The 20,739-nt window shown below is 39.9% G+C and overlaps 1 protein-coding gene across 3 annotated transcripts in view; it reads left to right on the forward strand.

Annotated features, from left to right (window-relative positions):
* The window catches only part of LOC101594731 (protein NPAT), a 61,974-nt gene that overhangs the window by 22,529 nt on the left and 18,706 nt on the right, over nt 1–20,739 (forward strand). For all 3 annotated transcript variants that reach the window (XM_045145439.1, XM_045145438.1, XM_045145440.1), the window contains 7 exons: nt 222–446; nt 1,282–1,363; nt 6,496–6,583; nt 8,310–8,401; nt 8,712–8,802; nt 18,451–18,547; nt 19,551–19,679. In XM_045145439.1, coding sequence (XP_045001374.1) covers nt 222–446; nt 1,282–1,363; nt 6,496–6,583; nt 8,310–8,401; nt 8,712–8,802; nt 18,451–18,547; nt 19,551–19,679 — 804 coding nt within the window. The remainder of the gene's footprint in view (nt 1–221; nt 447–1,281; nt 1,364–6,495; nt 6,584–8,309; nt 8,402–8,711; nt 8,803–18,450; nt 18,548–19,550; nt 19,680–20,739) is intronic.

Raw genomic sequence — 20,739 nt, forward strand, 5'->3', positions numbered from 1 at the left:
AATATACTGTTATAGTTTTAATATATTAAACTTCATAAGTTTGTTTCTTATGAAATTATAACATAAATTTACTTGATGTTTTTAATGGCTATCTTTTGATTTGTAGATGTAACACATAATAATATGTTATAAAGTATACAGGCCACTTAATATAGTGCTTTGTTCGGATTCCCAAATGGCTCTTGATATCGAGTTAATTTGGTGATGTCCATGTGTTTCAGCCCGAACAAGGAATGGAATTGCAGAAATCAAACGACAGAGAAGGATTGCATCTCAAGCAACTCCTGTCAGTTCAGAGTTACTGGTTTTGCCTTACGTTTCAGGACAATTTACCACTTCTCCTTTGATAACTACACAAACTGTTAAACCAACGGGCCAAATTTCAGCTCCAGTTAGGTCAAGTTTTACAGTGATTAACCAGTCACAGCCACAGAATACTGTAACTGGTAAGTTTAAATTTTGTTGTTAATCAAATTACATAGATATGTTAATAACTTTATACTCCTAGTACAGAACTGCATCCAAAAAGAAGAGATGAGAGAACCTAAAAGGGAAACAGACTTTGCCACAAAATACGTAAGCACAAAGTCCTGAGTCCCCAGCACTGCATACAACCAGATATGATGTTATATGCCTGTCATCCTGGGATATATGAAACACTGTTTTTCAAAAAAGACACTTAAAATCAAGGAGTCACTGTAGCCTGTGGTTCTTCCTATTTTAATCTGAAATCCAACTTTGAACTCACCTGGAGGTATTAATAGAAAGGGGCCTGTTGTGTCTTTAAATAGACTATGCATTATATTTCACTACCTTTGTTCATGCCAGTCTGTCCTGGAATATCTTTCCAACATACCGCCAACTTTATTTGTTGCAAATCTTATGAATTCCTGCTTGGATCTTAGAGCTAAAAATAAACATAAATCAAATGATATGTATTTCATGCTGTGTGTTTGTTGCACAGTAAAAGCAGAGTAGTAAGAGCTAAGAAGGTAGTTATTAACAGAATTGGAGTTGAGTCATGTAGCATCTGTCTCTGGTCCATAGTCTTCTGTGCAACTAAAATTTACTGTCCATGAAGATTTCCCTCATTTCCATCTTTTCTCCAAATTCTTTAGTATACTCATAGTGTTTAGTTTATGCTTTTTTTCTCCTTCGTTTGCTTGTTGCCATTAAGACTACATTTTGTATTTTAGAATAAAATCTTATGTATAGGGACTATATTGCATTAAAAAACTTTACAGTTAATTTAACCTACTGTTTTATTTTCTTAAAATGCAGCTGGAGAGGCTTTAAATATCATACCTGGTCCTCAGGAAAAGAAAACTCAAACAAGTTTAATGTCTCCTGGTAGACGTAAAAGGTAAATGTTTTTATAATAAACATGTTGCCAATAACCATTTGAAATAAGCAAAAAATCATTATAGCTAGTGAATAAGTAAAAAGACTGGATTAAGTTCTTGGAAGTGTTATTATATTTACTCCAAAACACATTATCTTTTCCCACATGATATTACTTTTGTGGTTTTTCAAGGTAGGGTTTCACTCTAGTCCAGGAAGACCTGGAATTCGCTATGTAGTCTCAGAGTAGCCTCTAACTCACAGTGATCCTCCTACCAATGCCTCCTGAGTGCTGGGATTAAAGGCGTGTGCCACCACACCCGGCTTATATCACCATTTTTTGAGGGTTTTGTTGTTGTTGTTTTATTTGTTTTAAGAGAAAAAGAGACAGAAAGAGAGAACGGGTGTGCCAGGGCATCTGGTCACTGCAAACAAACTTGAGACACATGCACCACCTTGAGCATCTGGCTTACGTGGGTCCTGGGGAATCTAACCTGTGTCTTTTGGCTTTGTAGGCAAGCACCTTAACCGCTAAGCCATCTCTCCAGACCTGAGATGTTTTTGTAAATGAGTATAAATAAATCTATTTTGTGGGCCACAAGCACACATTTGAGTTTTGAATCATTTGATAAATGTTTTCAAGTACACTTATCAAAAAATGTTTTTATCTAAGCTGGGCATGGTGGTGCACATCCTTAATCCCAGCCCTTGGGAGGCAGAGATGGGAGAATTGCTGTGAGTTTGAGGCCAACCTGAAACTAGAGAGTGAGTATCAGGACATCGTGGACTAGAATGAGACCCTACTTCAAAAAAAAAAAAAGTTATTTCTGTCCTACCTACTTAGCCCATGTTTTTTTTGTTTTGAGTTGTATTTTTGTTTTTTGAGGTAGGGTCTCAATCTAGCCCAAGCTGACCTGGAATTCACTATGTAGTCTTAGGGTAGCCTCAAAGTCAAGGCTATCCTCCTACGTCTGCCTCCTGATTGCTGAGATTGAAGGCATGTGCCACCATACCCAACTAGCCTATGGTTTTCCGGTTTGTTTTGTTTTGTTGTATTTTTTGATTTTTCAATGTAGGGTTCCGCTCTAGCTCAGGCTGACCCAGAATTCACTATGTAGTCTCTGGGTGGTCTTGAACTCATGGCAATCCTCCTGCCTCTGCCTTCTAAGTGCTGGGGTTAAAGGCGTGCATCACCCCCCAAGCTTTTTAGAAAAAACAACAAACATTTTATAGTTTAAATAAAAAAGATTGTTTCCAAGTGTCCATTCACATTTACATGTTTAAGCCTTTCTTTTTGTCACTGTTTATATATAAAAACTTGCTTTTTTAAAATTTTTTTGTTTATTTTTATTTATTTGATAGTGACAGAGAGAGAAAGAGGCACATAGGGAGAGAAGAGAGAGAATGGGCATGCCAGGGCCTCCAGCCACTGCAAACGAACTCCAGACGCTTGCGCCCTCTTGTGTATCTGGCTAACATGGGACCTGGGGAATCGAGCCTCGAACCGGGATCCTTAGGCTTCACAGGCAAGCGCTTAACCGCTAAGCCATCTCTCCAGCCCAAAACTTGCTTTTAAGTTCTGGGAGAAAAAAAAAAAACCTGACCTAGTCAGCCACAGGGTGTTGACCAATAAAAAATAACATGTTTGCAGGATGTGGTGGTACACGCTTTTGATCCCAGCACTCGGGGCAGAGGCAGGAGGATCGCCATGAGTTCGAGGCCACCCTGAGACCACATAGTGAATTCCAGGTCAGCCTGGGCTAGAGTGAAACCCTACCTTGAAAAACAAACAAAAAAGAGAGAGAGAGAGAAAGACTTGAGTCTATGGGTTTTTTGATGAGTAATTCAGAGATCAGTTTTTTTGTTTTGTTTTGCTTTGTTTATTTATTGGAGACGGAGGGGTCTGGGAGGGGGGGAATGGGCACGCCAGGGCCTCTAGCCACTGCAAACAAACTCCAGGTGCATGAGCCACCATGTACATATGGCTTACGTGGGACCTGGAGAATCTAATCTGGGTTCTTAGGCTTCAGAGGCATGTGCCTTAACCACTAAGCCATCTCTCCAGCCCAGAGATCAGTTTTTTAAAGTATTTATTTGGTTTATTATCTGCTAACCAATTAGTTTTAAACTCAGTGTTCTCCAATTCATTGCTGTCTATTTATAAGTTTTTTAGACTAAACCTTTTGTTACAGCCCTTTGGACTTGATCACATAAGAGTAAAACAGTGAGGGGACTGGTGAGATAGTGTTGCAGTCCAGTTCGCATTGCTGGTAGAAATCACCCAACCAAGAGTAGCGTCTGTGAAAAAGAGGTTTATTTTGGCTCACAGCCTTGAGGGGAAGCTTCATGATGGCAGGGGAAAATGATGGCATGAGCAGAGGGTGGACATCACCCCCTGGCCAACATAAGGTAGACTACAGCAACAGGAGGGTGTGCCAAACACTGGCAAGGGGAAACTGGCTTTAAAGCCCATAAGCCCACCCCCAACAATACATTCCCTCCAGGAGGCATTAATTCCCAAATATCCATCAGCTGGGAACCTAGCATTCAGAACACCTAAGTTTATGGGGGACACCTGAATCAAACCACCACATTCCGCCCCTGGCCCCCATAAACTGATATCCATACATGATGTAAAATACAATGCATTCAGTCTGACTTTAAAAGTCCCCATAGTTTTTATCAATTCCAATGATGTTCATACATCCCCATTATTCAAGATCTTTTAACTGAGCCGTAATACCAAAAAATAACCTCAAAAAACCCATAATGGCACAGAATAAATATTCACACTGCAAAAGATGGCATTGGGCATAGCAAAGAAACATTCAACCAATACAAGATTTAAACAACCAGGGCAAACATCAAACTGTAGCTTCAAGTCCAACAACTCTAGCCAGTGACAAATCTCCAAGTCCGATAATTCTAACCAGCAGTAAGTCTCTGGCATTCCAATTCCGCCCCTCCAGCTAGGCTACTCACAGTTCTGGAAAACTTCATCGGGGCCGGCAGCTCCTCGGCAGCCATCTCATGGTCCCGGCATCTCCACTGGGTCTCCACTGCAAGCCACCGTTCATCCTCATGGCCCCATGGGGTCTCTATGCAGGCAACCAGCAAACCCACTTCACACTGCCCATGGCCATTTCCAAAACACAAGACCGTGTTGGAAACTCAATGACCCTCTTTCCAGCATTTCTTATACTCCACGTTACCAGGTAGGGTGCCAATTTGTTAATCCGGGGGGAATAAAGCAGACTTTGAAGGACAGGACACTCCTTGAGCACTCAGGCCCTTTCAAAAGAGTCTACATTCTTCTTGTTGCCCCAGCGCAGGTCAGCTAGCCCAGTCTCAAAGGTTGTTATCTCTCAGTTGCAGCTGAACGGGCAACAGTTCACCCAAAGATTTTTCTTTCTGTGCCATATCCCTCTGCACACACTAGTTCATTTCTACGCAAAGCAACCCTGCACAACTTCTCAGGACATGGGTACACGAGCAAGCTTCTCACACAAACTGCTAGCCCAGTCCAGGCAAAGCTTTTTCTCACCCTCATAAGCCAAACCTCACAGTCCATAGTTCTTACTGCCTTCAGGTCTTTCAGCTCTGACCAGGATAGACCATCAAGCTGTACTTACAGCACTGTAAAGCATCTCTTAGGCCAAGGTTTCAACTCCTTCCACATTCCTCTTGAAAACCAGCTCCAAAAGGCCAAAGCCACAGTCAGGTGTCTAGTAGCAACCCCACTCCTGGTACCACTTTACTGTTGCAGTCCGGTTCGCATTGCTGGTAGAAATCACCCAACCGAGACTAGCTTCTGGGAAAAAGAGGTTTATTTTGGCTCACAGTCTTGAGGGGAAGCTTCATGATGACAGGGGAAAATGATGGCATGAGCAGAGGGTGGACATCACCCCCTGGCCAACATAAGGTAGACCACAGCAACAGGAGGGTGTGCCAAACACTGGCAAGGGGAAACTGGCTTTAAAGCACATAAGCCCACCCCCAACAATACATTCCCTCCAGGAGGCATTAATTCCCAAATATCCATCAGCTGGGAACCTAGCATTCAGAACACCTAAGTTTATGGGGGACACCTGAATCAAACCACCACAGATGGCTTAGTGGTTAAGCACTTGCCTGTGAAGCCTAAGGGCCCCAGTTTGAGGCTCAATTCTCCAGGACCCACCTAAGTCAGATGTACACAGTGGCACATGCATCTGGAGTTTGCAGTGGCTGGAGACCCTGGTGCATCCATTCTGTCTTTCTCTGCCTTTTACTGTCTGTCACTCTCAAACAATTAAATAAAAATAAGCAAAATTTTAAAAAAGTAAAACGGTGATACCAACTTCATAATAAAAGCTTTGGCTTTTTGTTGAAAACTGTTTATTAAATTTATTTTATAAGGATAGTAATGCAGTTTGCCCTGTTTACTATAAAATGGCTATGAGGAGCTGTTGATGTGGCTCAGTGGTTGGCTCACATGTATAAGGTCCTAAGTTTTGGGAGAAGAACGATGAGTAAGAAAATCAGACTTACTCAGGGCCTAATAGCTAATAAATGTTAGACCTAGACCTGAAATTCATTTTTAAAATATTCTGTTATTTGCCCATGTACCTTTGTGTATATGGAGGGGGTGGACAGGTCCTCACCTATAAATTCCTTTCTTAATTTATAAATTCATTATTTCTGAGTCTAATTCTGGTAATGCTTTTTTGGCCCTTTTTTGTTGTTGTTTTTTTGAAATAGGGTCTCGCTCAAGCCCCGACTACCTGGAAGTCACTAGTTTATGTGGGTCCTGGGGAATCTAACCTGTATCTAGGATGGTCTAGAACTCATCGCAATCCTACCTCTCCCTCTCAAATGCTGGGATTAAAGACGTGCACTACCACACCTGACTCCCTTCCAATTTTAGTTCTTATACAGAGAAAATACCCATCATACTGTGATGATCTTAAAATTTCTGTCTATATGTATAGTTATCATTGAACTGTTATAGTAATTAAGAAGGCAAGATTTTAGCTGGGCTCCATGGCACCTGCCTTTAATCCCAGGTCCAGGTCAGCCTGAGACTACAAAGTGAGTTTGAGGTCATCTTGGGCTAGTAAGACTCTACCTTGACAAAATTAAATTAAAAAGACAAGATTTTACAATGTATTTCAGTGAATCACAAAGGAAAAGCCTGACTTTGTCTGGACCTCATTCAACAATACGGAATTTCCAGGACCCAAATGCATTTGCAGTAGAAAAAGTAAGTGACCTTTCCAAATGTTGCAAATTGAAATATTCTTGAGTTTAAGAATGCTAGTTTATATGCAAAGAAATATGTGCGTGCTTGTATGTGTGGGATTAGTACATAGAATATTTCTGTAAGAAAACAACGGAACCGAAGCCAGGCATCATGGTGCACACCTTTAACCCCAGCACTCTGGAGGCAGAGGTAGGAGGATCGCCATGAGTTCGAGGCCACCCTGAGACTACATAGTGAATTCCAGGTCAGCCTGGGCTAGAGTGAGACCCTACCTCAAAATAAATAAATAAGAAAGCAATAGAACTTAGAGAGTAGGAGAATAAAACTGTGGGAAGTAGTACATGCAGATAAGACACATGACAAATGCACCTTTAATCCCAACACTCAAGAAGCAGAGATAGGGGCTGGAGAGATGGCTTAGTGGTTAAGCAATTGCCTGTGAAATCTAAGGACCCTGGTTCGAGGCTCGACTCCCCAGGACCCACGTTAGCCAGATGCACAAGGGAGTGCACACATCTGGAGTTCATTTGCAGTGGCTGGAGGCCCTGGAGCACCCATTCTCTCTCTCTCTATCTGCATCTTTCTCTGTCTGTCTGTCGCTCTTAAATAAGTAAAAAATAACAAAAAAAAAAAAAGAAGAAGAAGCAGAGATAGGAGGACCTTCATGAGTTTGAGGCCAGCCTGAGACTACATAGTGAATTCCAGGTCAGCCTGTGCTAGAGTAAGGCCCTACCTCAAAAAAACAAAATAAGGCTGGAGGTATGGCTTAGCGGTTAACACATTTGCATGCAAAGCCAAAGGACCCAGGTTCAATTCCCCAGGACCCACATTAGCTAGATGCACAAGGGGTCGCACGCCTCTGTAGTTCATTTACAGTGGCTGGCGGCCCTGGCACATCCATTGTCTCTCTCTCAAATAAATAAAAATAATATAGAAAACAAAAAAACTTGCACTTTATGCAAGCAAATCCTTTAAATGCTGGATCATGCTATATAATTGGGCATTTTATCAAGGTTAGATTATTAAAAACATTGTATGGTAAGCTGAAAAGTATAAACCTGCATTCTCCAAGCCGTGGAGAAAGAGTTACTGAAAGGTCTGTGAAAATGCTTCCAAATTGTAAAATGCTATGTTCAAATACTAAATATCAAGAGAGCCAGGCATGCCTGTACACACCTTTAATCCCAGCACTGGAGGCAGAGGCAGGAGGATCGCCATGAGTTCAAGGCCACCCTGAGAAAAGAGTGCATTCTAGTAGGTCAGCCTGGCCTAGAGTGAGATCCTACCTCAACAAAAAAAGACTATCCAGCTGCTATTTGATTTCTTCTTTCATTGTTTTTGTTTTTTGGGGGAGTTTTTTTGGTTTTCTGAAGTAGGGTCTCACTCTAGGCCAGGCTGTCCTGGAACTCACTATGTAGTCTCAGGGTAGCCTTGAACTCTCGGCGATCTTCCTACCTCTGCCTCCCGAGTGCTGGGATTAAAGGCATGCACCACCACACCCAGCACTTCTTTCATTGTTTGAAGATGGGATCATGCTACCTTACCAAGGCTAACCTCCAACTTACAGGCTCAAGTGGTTCTCCTTCCTCAGCTGCCCAGGTAGCTAGAACTAGAGAAATCCACCACTAATCCAGGTTCAGATTATTGGATTTTCAATTGATTTGGTTTTTGATCAATAATGTAATTGTGTTTTATATCATTTTACTAATCTTGACTTTTTTTTCAGCAAATGGTTATTGAAAATGCACGAGAAAAAATATTAAGCAACAAATCTCTTCAAGAAAAGCTAGCAGAAAACATTAACAAATTTTTGACTGCGTAAGTTCTGTTTTTAAAATTCCTAAATGTTGGGCTGGAGAAATGGCTTAGCACTTAAGGCATTTGCCTGCAAAGCCAAAGGATCCCGTTCGACTCCCTAGGACCCATGTAAGCCAGATGCACAAGAAGGCACTGCATCTGGAGTTCATTTGCAGTGGATGGAGGCCCTGACGTGCCCATTCCCTCCCTCCCTCCCTCCCTCCCTCCCTCCCTCTCTCTCTTTCTCTTTCATAAATACTTTTTTAAAAATGCCTAAATGTTTTTGTTTAATTACATAGCTATGCTCAAGATTTTTCTTTCTGTTTTATAGTGATAACAGTATTGCTCAAGTGCCTACTAAGCAAGCAGATAACAACCCAACAGAGCCGGAGACTTCAATTGATGAACTTCTGGGACTTCCGGTATGGGTTGATATGTGTGGATGTGGGTATATTGACATAGTTAAAAGTAGGGGTTGAACCCAGCGTGGTGGCATACGCCTTTAATCCCAGCATTTGGGAAGCAGAGGTAGGAGGATCTCTATAAGTTAGAAGAAACCCTGGTCATTTGTTTTCATGATGGTATCAATCTGACAGGAGTGAGATGGAATCTCAGTGTAATTTTTGATCTGTATTTCCCCAATGACTAACAATGTAGAACTTTTTTTTAGATGTTTATATCCCATCTGTGTTTCTTGTTTGGAGAACTCTATTTAGTCCCATAGACAATTTTTTTAATTAGGTTGTTTTCTTGTCTTACGATTTAACTTTTTGAGTTCTTTGTATATCTTAGGTATTAATCCTCTACCAGATGATTAGCTAGCAAAGATTTTCTCCAATTCTGTAGGTTGCCTCTTTATTCACAGTGTCCTTTGCTGTACAAAAGCTTTGAAATTTCAGGAGGTCTCAGAGGTTGATCTGTGGTTTTATTTCCTGAGCAATTAGAGTTATATTGAGAAAGTTTGTGCAATACCAACATGTTGAAGGCTTTTCCCTACATTTTCCTGTAGCAGTTTCAGAGTTTCAGCTCTAATATTAAGGTCTTTGATCCATTTGAACTTAATTGTTGTGCATGGAGAGACATAAGGATCTATTTTCATCCTTCTACAGATAATATCCATTTTTCCCAGCACCAGTTGCTGAAGAGGCTGTCTTTTCTCCAATGAGTATTTTTGGCATTTTTGTCAAAGATCAGGTGGCTATGGCTACCTGAGTTTATATCTGGGTCCTCTGTTCTGTTCCATTGATCTACATGTGTTTTTATGCCAGTACCGTGCTGATTTTGTTACTATGGCTCTGTAATATAGGTTAAAATCAGGTATGGTATTACCACAAGCATTATTTTTGTTGCTCAAAACTGTTTTAGATATTTGAGGGTTTTGTGCTTCCAAATGAATTTTTGGATTTTTTTTCTACTTCCATGAAGAATGCCATTGGAATTTTGATGAGGATTGCATTAAATGTGTAGATTGCTGTCTGTAAGATTGCCATTTTCACAATATTGATTTTTTTGATCCAAGAACAAGGATGTCCTTCCATTTCCTAGTGTCTTCTGCAGTTTCTCCCTTCAGTATTTTAAAGTTTTCATTGTAAAGATCCTTCACTTCCTTGGTTAGGTTATTCCAAGGTACTTTTTTTTTTTTCTTTTTTTGATGCATTTGTGAATGGGAGTGATTATCTGATTTCATCCTCTGTGTGTTTGTTGTTAGCACATAGGAAGGCTACTGATTTCTGTGTTTATTTTGTATCCTGCTAAATCGCTATAGATGTTTACCAGCTCTAACAGTTTGCTGGTAGAGTCTTTAGGGTCCTTTATTTATACAATCATGTCATCTGCAAAAATGATGATAACTTGAACTCTCCCTTTCCAATTTTTTAAATCCCTTTTATATGTGCCTCTTGCTATGGCTAAGACTTGCAGTACTGTATTAAATAATAGTGGGACAGTGGACCCCCTTGTCTTGTTCCTGATTTTAGTGGAAAAGCTTCAGGTTTTTCATCATTTAGTATTATGTTGTCTGTAGGCTTGTCATAAATAGCCTTTATTATGGTGAGATGTGTTCCTTCTAATCCCAGTCTCTGTAGGACTTTTATCATGAAGGAATGTTGGGTTTTGTCAACTGCTTTTTCAGCATCTAATGAGATGATCATGTGATTTTTGTCCTTCAGTCCATTTATATAATGTATTACGTTTATCAGTTTGTATATGTTGAACCATCCATGCAGCTCTGAGATAAAGCCTCCTTGGTTGGAGTGAATGAACTTTCTGATAGATTCTTGTATTCTGTTTGCCAATATTTTGTTGAGAACTTTTGCATCTATGTTCATGAAGGAGATTTGTCTGTAATTTTCTTTTTTTGTTCTATCTTTGTCTGGTTTTGGCATCATGGTAATGCTGGCATGTAGAGGGTGTTTGGTAGGATTCCTTCCTTTTCTATTTCATGGAAAAGTTTAAGAAGCATTGGTGTTCTTTTATGAAGGTCTGGTAAGATTCACTGGTGAATCCATCTGAGCCTGGACTTTTTTTAGTTGGGAGATTTTTGATAACTGTTCAGATCTCCATACTTGTTATAGGTCTGTTTAAGTGGTTAATCTCATCTTCATTTAATTTAGGTAGGTCATATATATCAAGGACATCTTCCAATTTATTTTTTCAGATTTTCAAACTTAGTGGAGTACATGTTCTTATCATATATCCCTATTGTTTTCTACATTTCTCTGATATCTATAGTGGTGGTACCTTTTTCATCTCTAATTTTATTAATTTGTGTCTCTTTTGTCTTTCTTTTGGTCAGATTTGCCTAAAGGTTTATCAATTTTATTTATCCTCTCAAAGAACCAACTCTTTATTTCATTGATTCTTTGGATTTTGGGGGGGGGTCTATTTCATTAATTTCTGCCCTAATCTTTATTATTTCTTCTGACCTACTGATTTTCAGTTTGCCTTGTTCTTCTTTTTCCAAGGCCATAAGGTGAAGCATTAAGTAGTTGTTTACTTGTGGCTTTTTTTTTTTGTTTGTTTGTTTTCTGAGGTAGGGTCTCACGCTAGCTCAGGCTGACCTGGAATGCACTGTGTAGTCTCACAGTGGCTTCAAACTGTCGGCGATCCTCTTACCTCTGCCTCCCAAGTGCTGGGATTAAAGTAATGTGCTACCATGCCCAGCTCTAATTTCTTAATATAGACACTTGAAGCTATAAATTTCATTCTTAGGACTGCCTTCATTGTGTCCCAAAGGTTTTGGTATGTTGTGTACTCATTGTCATTTGGCTCTATGTATTTTTTGATTTCTTCATTGATCCATTCATCATTTAGTATAGTGTATTATTTCATTTCCATGATTTTGTGCATGCTCTATATCTTTTCTTGCTGTTGATTTGTAGGTTGATCCCATTTTGATAAGACAGAGTGCAAGGAATAATTTCACTTTTCCAGTATTTGTTAAGATTAGCTTTGCTTCCTAATAAATGGTCTATTTTAGGGAATCTTCCTTGTGCTGATGAAAAGAATGTGTATTCTGCAGCATTTGGGTGAAATGTGCTATATATATCTGTTAGGTCCATTTCTTTTATGACCTCATTTAAATATTTTTATTATTTACTTATTTATTTATTTGTTTGGCAAAGAAAGGGAGAGAGAGAGAGAATGCAAACCAAGGCCTCTAGTTATCACAAACGAACTCCACACGCATGTGCCCCTTGTGCTTCTGGCTAACATGGGTCCTGGGAAATTGAACCTGGGTCCTTTGGCTTTGCATGCAAGTGCCTTAACCACTAAGTCATTCCTCTAGCCCTTTATGACCTCATTTAATCCAGATGCATCTCTGTGTTTGTTTGTTTGTTTGTTTGTTTTTGCCAGAATGACCTGTAAATTGATGAGAGTGGGATGTTAAAGTCACCCCTACAACTGCGTTTGATGTTTATCTGTGACTTCAATTTTAATAGTGTTTGTTTGATGAAGTTCGGAGCCTCCATGTTACGTGAATATATGTTTAGGTTTGTAATGTCTTGTGTTGGAGTGTGCCTTTAATTAATATAAAATGACCTTCCTTATCTTTCCTAACTAATGTTGGACAGATATTAGGATAGCAACCCCTGCTTGTTTTCTAGGCCCATTTGCTTGAAATACCATTTTCCCATCATAATTCATTGTAGAAAGGTGAGTTTCTTGGAGGCAACAAATTGAAAAATCCTGCTTTTTTTTTATAAAGGATCCTGCTTTTATCCCACTCTGCAAACCTATGTCTTTTGGTTGGGGCATTGTGGCTGTTGATATTGAGTAATTATTAAAAGGTGTGTATTTATTTTTGCCTTTTTTTAATGTTTTATAGTTCTTCCAGTTTTACCTTTGCTCTCTTGTATTAACTAGTATTTGAGTATTTGTTTTTTCCGGGTTCCTTACATGTGTGTTTTTCCTTCTCTTCAGCATGGAGGATCCTTTCCAAGTATATTCTGTAGAGCTGGGTTCTTTTTTCTTTTTTCTTTTTTTTTGTCTTCAAATATTCCTTTAGCCTGCTTTTGTTGTGGAATATCCTTATTTCTCTGTATTTGGATGAATAGCTTTGCAGGTTAAAGTAACCTTGGTTGACAGTTGTTATCTTTCAGAACTTGGTATACATCATTCGAAGCCCTTCTGGCTTTTAAAGTTATGTTGCCTAATCTACTGTGGTCCTGATGGGCTTGCTTTTGTACGTAACTTGATTTTTCTCTCTGTTTTCAACATATTTTCCTTGCTTTGTATGTTTGGTAGTTTAATTATAATATGACAAGGAGAGGTTCTTTCCAGGTTTTGTCTGTTTGGCATGTTTGATCTTTTCGTAGTATCACAAATATCTTAAAATTCTCATTTATACTTTCCTAGTAGTTTGTCTTTCTCTGTTGGACTGTATTAGATCTGCCACATGGTCTTCTAGTTTAGATATTCTGTTCTCTCCTTCATTCATTCTGCTGGTGAGATTTTCTACAGAGTTTTTTTTATTTCACTGACTGTTATTGCTAGTATTTCTGGTTGATGTTTCTTTATTATTTCTGTTTCCATATTTATGTCTTGTATTGACCTCCTTATTTCATTAAATTGGTTTCCTGTGTCATCTTTGATTCCTTTGATTTCCTTTTTTTGATTTATTTGAACATATTTGTAATCATTCTTTTGAAATCTTTCTCAGGCATTTCCTCTAAATCAGTCATTTATGATGCATTAATACTTTTTGGTGGATTTACATTGTCTTTTTTGTTGTTGTTGTTCTTTTTTATCGTGTCGAGATTTTTGCATCTTGGATTAATTTAATGCTTGGGTTTTCTAATTATCTGCAGTATTATTAGATGTATCAATCAATCTGATGTTATGTATCTTCAGAGTGTAAGATGCTAGTTGTGGCTCTTAAGACTATCAGAGTAAAAGTGACCCTAAATATTGGGTTTGCCTGCTATGAGAGTATTCAAGTAGGCTGAGTGGAATAAAATATAGGCAAATTTAAAATTTAACTAGTAGCCGGGCGTGATGGCACACACCTTTAATCCCAGCACTCAGGAGGCAGAGGTAGGAGGATTGCCACCCTGAGACTCCATAGTGAATTCCAGGTCAGCCTGGGCTAGAGTAAGACCCTACCTTGAAAAACCTAAAAAATAAAAATAAAATAAAATTTAACTAGCCAGGTGTGGTGGCACATACCTCTAATCCCAGCACTTGGGAGGCACAGGTAGGAGGATCACCCTGAGTTTGAGGCTTCCCTGAGACTACATAGTGAATTCCAGGTCAGCCTGGGCTAGAGTGAGGCCCTACCTCGGAAAACCTAACAAAATTAAAAAACAAAACAAAATTTAAACAATGTGCACATTCAGTGAAAAATAGCACAGAGTATTTGTGCAAGAGTGAGTACTATGACAACAAGATCCTCTAACAAAATCACAGTCCCTAAGGATGTGTTTCCTCGCACCCTTAATCCTATCAACTGGGAGGCTAAGATTTCTGTTCTGTAGAGGGTTCCAAGTCAGCTTGTGACCAAGTGAGACCCTTCAAACGCACTATACTATAAATCAGTGTAGCAGACAGCTTCAGGTTCACTGGGATGAACTTCCAGACCTGGTATGGTTATGGAGGAAGGGATTTATTGAAGCTTACAGATCCAGGGGAAGGCCTGCCTTCACAGGTCCAAGAAGAGAGAAAGAAGTACAAGCCTAAAAGCCAGAAGCCACACAGCACACTTCAGGAACTCCTGCTAGGCACACTTTTGCATATCTTTAGATTGAAATTTGAAACCTACCACCACAACTTAAGATCCACCCAGCGACATTGCCTCCAGCCAGATAGCCAGCAGATGCAAACTACAAACAACTGAATATATTGGGGACCACCTATTCTATTCAAACCACCACAATCAGAAAACAACAAATTACAGGCTCAAAATACAGTTTATTTAAGAATGGAAAATCCAACCAACTGTCAGATTTAACATATTTCCCTGAGGGCTAAGAATGTTGAACATTTTTATCAATGGTCACTTGTATTTCTTCTTTTGAGAATATCTGATTACTGCAATTCACCATTTATTGAATAGATGAATAGTTTTAGGTGCCTAATTTTTTTGTATTCTATGTGTTGGTATATGATGTGTGAGTATAGGCATGCATGGGCCACAATGACCAAAAAAGAATGGAGAAGACTGTTCTGAAAAAGAGCAAATGATTTAGGAAAAAAATATATATATTACCCAGTACTGAAATGTTTCATAAACAAAATCAGATAAATATAAGAACTAGAATTAAATATAAAGGTTGTGTACATCTTTAATCCCAGCACTTGGGAAGGGTCACTATGAGTTCAAAGCCAACCTAAACTACATAGTAAATAAATTCCAGGTCAGCTTTGGCTAGAGTGAGACCCTACCTCAAAAAATCAAATAAATAAGTAGATATGAAAGCTTTTTTTTTTTTTAGAAAAAAATAAGGTCAACATACTACTAAAGCATAGTTAAACAAAGGAAACAGAAAGGGAAAAGTTAAGCTGTGGGCAGCTTCTTTATGGACCTAAAATTGGAGTATACAGGGCAGTAGTGTGGGGTGGGGCCTATTGGGGACTCTTGTATTTCTTGTGATTTAGGCTGATCCTAGTCTATATTGGACAATTATTACATGTCTAGTAGAGCTGCATTCATATTAGTACCTTTTCTGCTTTGGGAACTTTTGGTTGGCTCAGCTCTCCCACTCACAAGACCCTCCAGTTCATATACCCAGGGTAGCTAATTTTTCTTGTTAGTTCATTTCTCCTGAGTCTTTTGGGAGTGAGGGAAGCAAGCAGCACTGAGATCTCTTCAGGTAGACCAGCCACTGTACTTTGAAAACCCACTGAGCATTAAAGGCCCTGCTGGACGTTTGAGGCTGCAGATGTGGTATAGTCTGCTGTGGTTTCCACCTTCTCAATACCTCTAGCAGCAAGCATCATGGCAGATAGGTGGTTCCAGAGGTTGATCTACCTAGTGTATCAGGGCTGTTAGACTCTGCAGTTATTCTCAGGTGATAACCTCACCTGTTCACCTAGTGCAGCACTACTTTTCACGGTACAAGCCAAACTGCCTAAATTTTTCAGCAGTTCTGCAGACAGACTTTACCATCTTCACAACTACCACCTATAGATAGATAACTGATCATCCTTGGGCTAAGGCAGGGTGACTCCATGGGCCCCTGATTAGTGGTTGTCCCTTGTTTTTAGGCCCCCAGAATATAGTCTTCATAGAACCCCTTTCAAAATGATACCCATAGCCCTCCAAGACATGGGAAGTGACAAAATGAATCACTTCTCCACTATTAGCCTACTAAAGTGGAGGAGTTAACTCTTTTACCGAAACCTCTAAGTGGATTTGAGACTTGTAAAACTGGGTATGTCCTGTGGGTAGAACTGCCCTCCTGTTTCTCGTTCCTGCCATCTGGCTAACCTTTATCATGAGGTTTCTGTTTCCCTTCCCTGCCGCTATCCAGGCTACCAGAGCTGTGTGACTTACTCCTTTTTGCTGTATCACCCTTTGGTGTGTTTATACTTTTCAGCTGTTCTATCACCTATTTGTCGTTCCACATGCTTTTCCAGTCCTCTTTGGAGCTTGTCATAGTCAGCTCCACATTGCTAGGGATGAACATCCAACCAGACCCAGTTTAGAGGAGGAAGGAGTTTGTTTCAGGCTTATAGATCCATAGGCAGTTCCCTCAGTAACAGAAGAAGCTACTTACTTTCTATACATCCAAACAGAGAAAAAGGAAATGCAGCAAGCAAAAATCGACAAGCAAGAACACCAGAACTCAAAACTACTCTCCACATACCTCTGGGCTGGAATTCAGATTTGCCCCCTTGACATGCCCCCTCTAGCAGGAATCTGCCTGCTAGGGGCTGAAGTTGCAAACTCGGTTTTAATAAAATACCTGAGTCTGTGGGGCCATACATTTTAAGCTGTCACATTCAAACTATCACAGAAATATAATCTTTGTTATCCTAACTCTTCTCATTCACTGCTTCACACCAAGGCAGCTTCTAATCCACCATTTTAGTCAAAAGTCTTTATTTTCTTGTATGTTTGAGGTTTTTTTTTTTGGGGGGGGGGTTCTGTTGTTGCTTTTTGAGACACAGTCTCACTTTAGACCAGGCTGACCTAGAACTTACTCTTAGCACAGACTGACCTCAAGCTCACAGCCTTCTTTCTACCTCAGCCTCCTGAGTGCTGGGATTAAAGGCATGAGCCACTGTGCCACTGTTGCAGTCAGGTCCACATTGCTGCTAGAAATCACCCAACCAAGAGCAGATTATGGGAAAAAAATTAGGTTTATTTTGGCTTACAGGTTTGGTGGGGTGGTGAAAGCCCCATGATGGCAGGGAAAACAATGGTATGAGCAGAGAGTGGGCATCACCCCCTGGCCAACATCAAGTGGACAATAGCAGCAGGATAGTGTGCCAAACATTGGCATGGGGAAACACCCATAAGCTGCCCCCCCCAACAATACACTGCCTCCAGGAGGCATTAATTCCCAAATCTCCATCAGCTGGGAAGCTAACATTCAGAACACCTAAGTTTATGGGGGACACTGAATCAAACCACCACACCCACCTTTCTCTTAATATTTTTATTTGACAGAGAGAGAGAGAGAGAGAGAGAGAGAGAGAGAGAGAGAGAGAGAGAGAAAATGAATGGGTGCACCAGGGCCTCCAGCCACTGCAAATGAACTCAGATGTGTGCATCTGGTTACTGTGGGTCCTGGGGAATCAAACCTGTGTCCTTTTGCTCTGCAGGCAAACACCTTAACTGCTAAGCCATCCCTCCAGCGCCCACTTTTCTTTTAAATAAGCACACTGTTATAATCGGGGGAAAACAATCTTAGGAAATAAAAAGTCAAAAATCTACGGCTGGAGAGATGGCTTAGCGGTTAAGCACTTGCCTGTGAAGCCTAAGGACCCTGGTTCGAGGCTCGGTTCCCCAGGTCCCACGTTAGCCAGATGCACGAGGGGGCGCATGCGTCTGGAGTTCGTTTGCAGAGGCTGGAAGCCCTGGCACGCCCATTCTCTCTCTCCCTCTATCTGTCTTTCTCTGTGTCTGTCACTCTCAAATAAATAAATAAATAAATAAAAATTTTAAAAAGTCAAAAATCTGAATCGGCAAGAATGCTGATAATTTTTCTGTTATTAAACCATATTCAAGCCGGGCGTGGTGGCTCACGCCTTTAATCCCAGCACTCAGGAGGCAGAGGTAGAAGGATCACCATGAGTTCAAGGCCACCCTGAGAATATATAGTGAATTCTAGATCAGCCTGGGCTAGAGTGATATCCTAACTTGAAGAAGAAGGAAAAAAAAAAAATAGGGACTGAGGAAATAGCTTGGTGGTTAAGGTGTTTGCCTGTGAAGCCTAAGGACCCCTGTTCAATTCCCCAGGATCCACATAAGCCACATGCACAAAGGGACTTGTCTGGAGTTTGTTTGCAGTGGCTGGAGGCCATGGTGCATCCATTCTCCCTGTTTCTTCTTCCCTCCCTCAAATAAATAAATAATTTTTTAAACCATATCCAGTTGGAATCAACCCTTCATTCTTATTTTTCAGAATGAAATTCATATGTCTGAAGAAGCAATACAAGATATATTAGAACAGACAGAATCAGACCCAGCATTTCAGGCACTTTTTGATCTCTTCGACTATGGTAAGTAGACAATATATTCAAGGAACTTAGGAAAAATTTTCTACAGTATCTTATTTAATTTACCCAAAATAAAGCAACATCACTTAGAAGACTTAAGTGTGGCCATGGGATAAGAGTGTTGTCTTTGTTTTCATAAAAATGAAAAATTTTTTTTGTTGTTGTTTTTGGGGGATATTTTGGCTAGTCAGCATGGACTGTGTTGAGGTCAGTACACATAGATATATTTGAATAATACCAGGTACTCAGCTTTGCTTTCTGTCCTATGATCTCATTCAATCATTTTCAAAATGTAGTCACCTAAGCATGTAGAGAACTCATTAAATGTGAAAATTATTATCCTCCAGTAGATTCTTATAAAGGCTTAACTTTGAGAAACAGCTGTTCTAAGTCAGGTGTGGTCTTGGACACTTTTAGTCACAGCTCTGGGGAGGCAGAGATAGGAGGATCTCCTGTGAGTTCGAGGCCACCCTGAGAATACATAGTAAGCTCCAGGACAGCCTGGGCTAGTGTGGAACCCTAACTCAAAAAAAAAAACATTGAAAGAAAGAAAAAAGAAATACCTGTTCTGGCCAGGTGCTGTAAACACATGTCCATTGTTTTGGTGTTCTAGAGGCTGATATGGGATTCAAGACCAACCTAAAACAACATAGTAAAGCCCTAAACCTGCCTCACAACAAACAAAGCTTAAAACCAAAGTTTAGCATTTGTTTGAACATGCCAGTATTAATTCATATTTGTTTGGGTTTTTTGTTTATTGTCTTTTTTTCTTGAGTTGTTTGTTTGTTTGCTTGCTTGGGGGGGGCGGGGTTTCAGGTAGGGTTTCATTCTAGCCCAGGCTGACCTGGAATCCACTCTGTATTCTCAGGACGGCCTTGAATTCATGGAAGTCCTCCTGCCTCTGTCTCCAAAGTGCTGGGATTTTAAAGGTGTGTACCACCACACCCGGCTTCATGTTTGTTTTCATTTTGCTTATTTAATTATTTTCTTGTTCTCTCTTTAACAGGTAAAACAAAGAATAATAAAAATATATCTCAAAGCATTTCTAGTCAGCATATAGAAAGCAATCCTAATACAGTTTTAGCAGAAGAACCTAATCTTGCAATTAAAAGTTCTTTTGAAATACAAGAATCTGGTAAGAATTTAATTTTATTAACATTATTAATTAAGATGTTAATGTTAGTCTCAAAATTGAAAAGAAGAAAAAAAAGAGGGTCTAAGTTAGAAGTTGTTCATGTTACATAGGTCATTTTTATAGCTACAGTTTTTGCCAGAGTGTGGTGGCCCACACCTTTAATTCAGCAGGCTGGGGTAGGAGAATCACTGTGAGCTCAAGGCCAGCCTGAGACTACATAGTGGATTTCAGGTCAGCCTGAGCTACAGTGAGAGCCTACCTCAAAACAACAACAAAACAAAACAAAACAAAACAAAAAATCCAACAATTGTTCCTAAATCTTTAGTACTTCATTAAAAAGTGAACTTTTAATACACAACCATGTTGCTTAGTTAGACAGGTCCATGATAAACTAATCTCATTAAGGCAATTCTAATGGCTAACCTGTAAGGTTCATATGTAATATGAGGTATTCAGCATAGTATGTTTAACATCTCACTGTAAAATGTGACACATACACAGAAGGATGTAATGAAAGTGTTCATCACTGCCTGGATTATGAAATCCAAACTGTCAGATCAAGGAAATATCCATATAATCTCTCAAGTAAAAAAGAGGGGGACACATCTACAATCACAAAAAAATAAAACCTCTAAATATCTATCCAGTCTTTTCCTGCATCTCTGTTCTCCAGAGATAACCATCATCCTGTCTTCTCAGTTCTTCTTAAATTTGATTCCTTGGGCTACAGAGATGGTTCAGAAATTAAGTGTGCTTTCTATGCAAACATGACGGTTTGAGACCACTTGGGTTCAAACCTCCAGAACCCACATAAACAATTGGGCATGGCCGTGCACACCAATAACCTCGGTCTTGTAGGGAGCAGAGCTGAAGAATCTTGCGGGTTCACAGAAGGCAGGCTCTGGAATCAAGAGACTCCATCAAAGGAAAATCAAGGCTGGCAGGTGCCACATTAGCACATACACTGCACACACACACAGGCTTCTTAATGCTGCTTACATTTCAGTCAATTTATAAGCCACATCTGATCCTCTTTATTTACCAATTTAAGTTTTATTAC

This window comes from Jaculus jaculus, chromosome 3 (assembly GCF_020740685.1).
Source record: "Jaculus jaculus isolate mJacJac1 chromosome 3, mJacJac1.mat.Y.cur, whole genome shotgun sequence".
NCBI lineage: Eukaryota > Metazoa > Chordata > Mammalia > Rodentia > Dipodidae > Jaculus > Jaculus jaculus.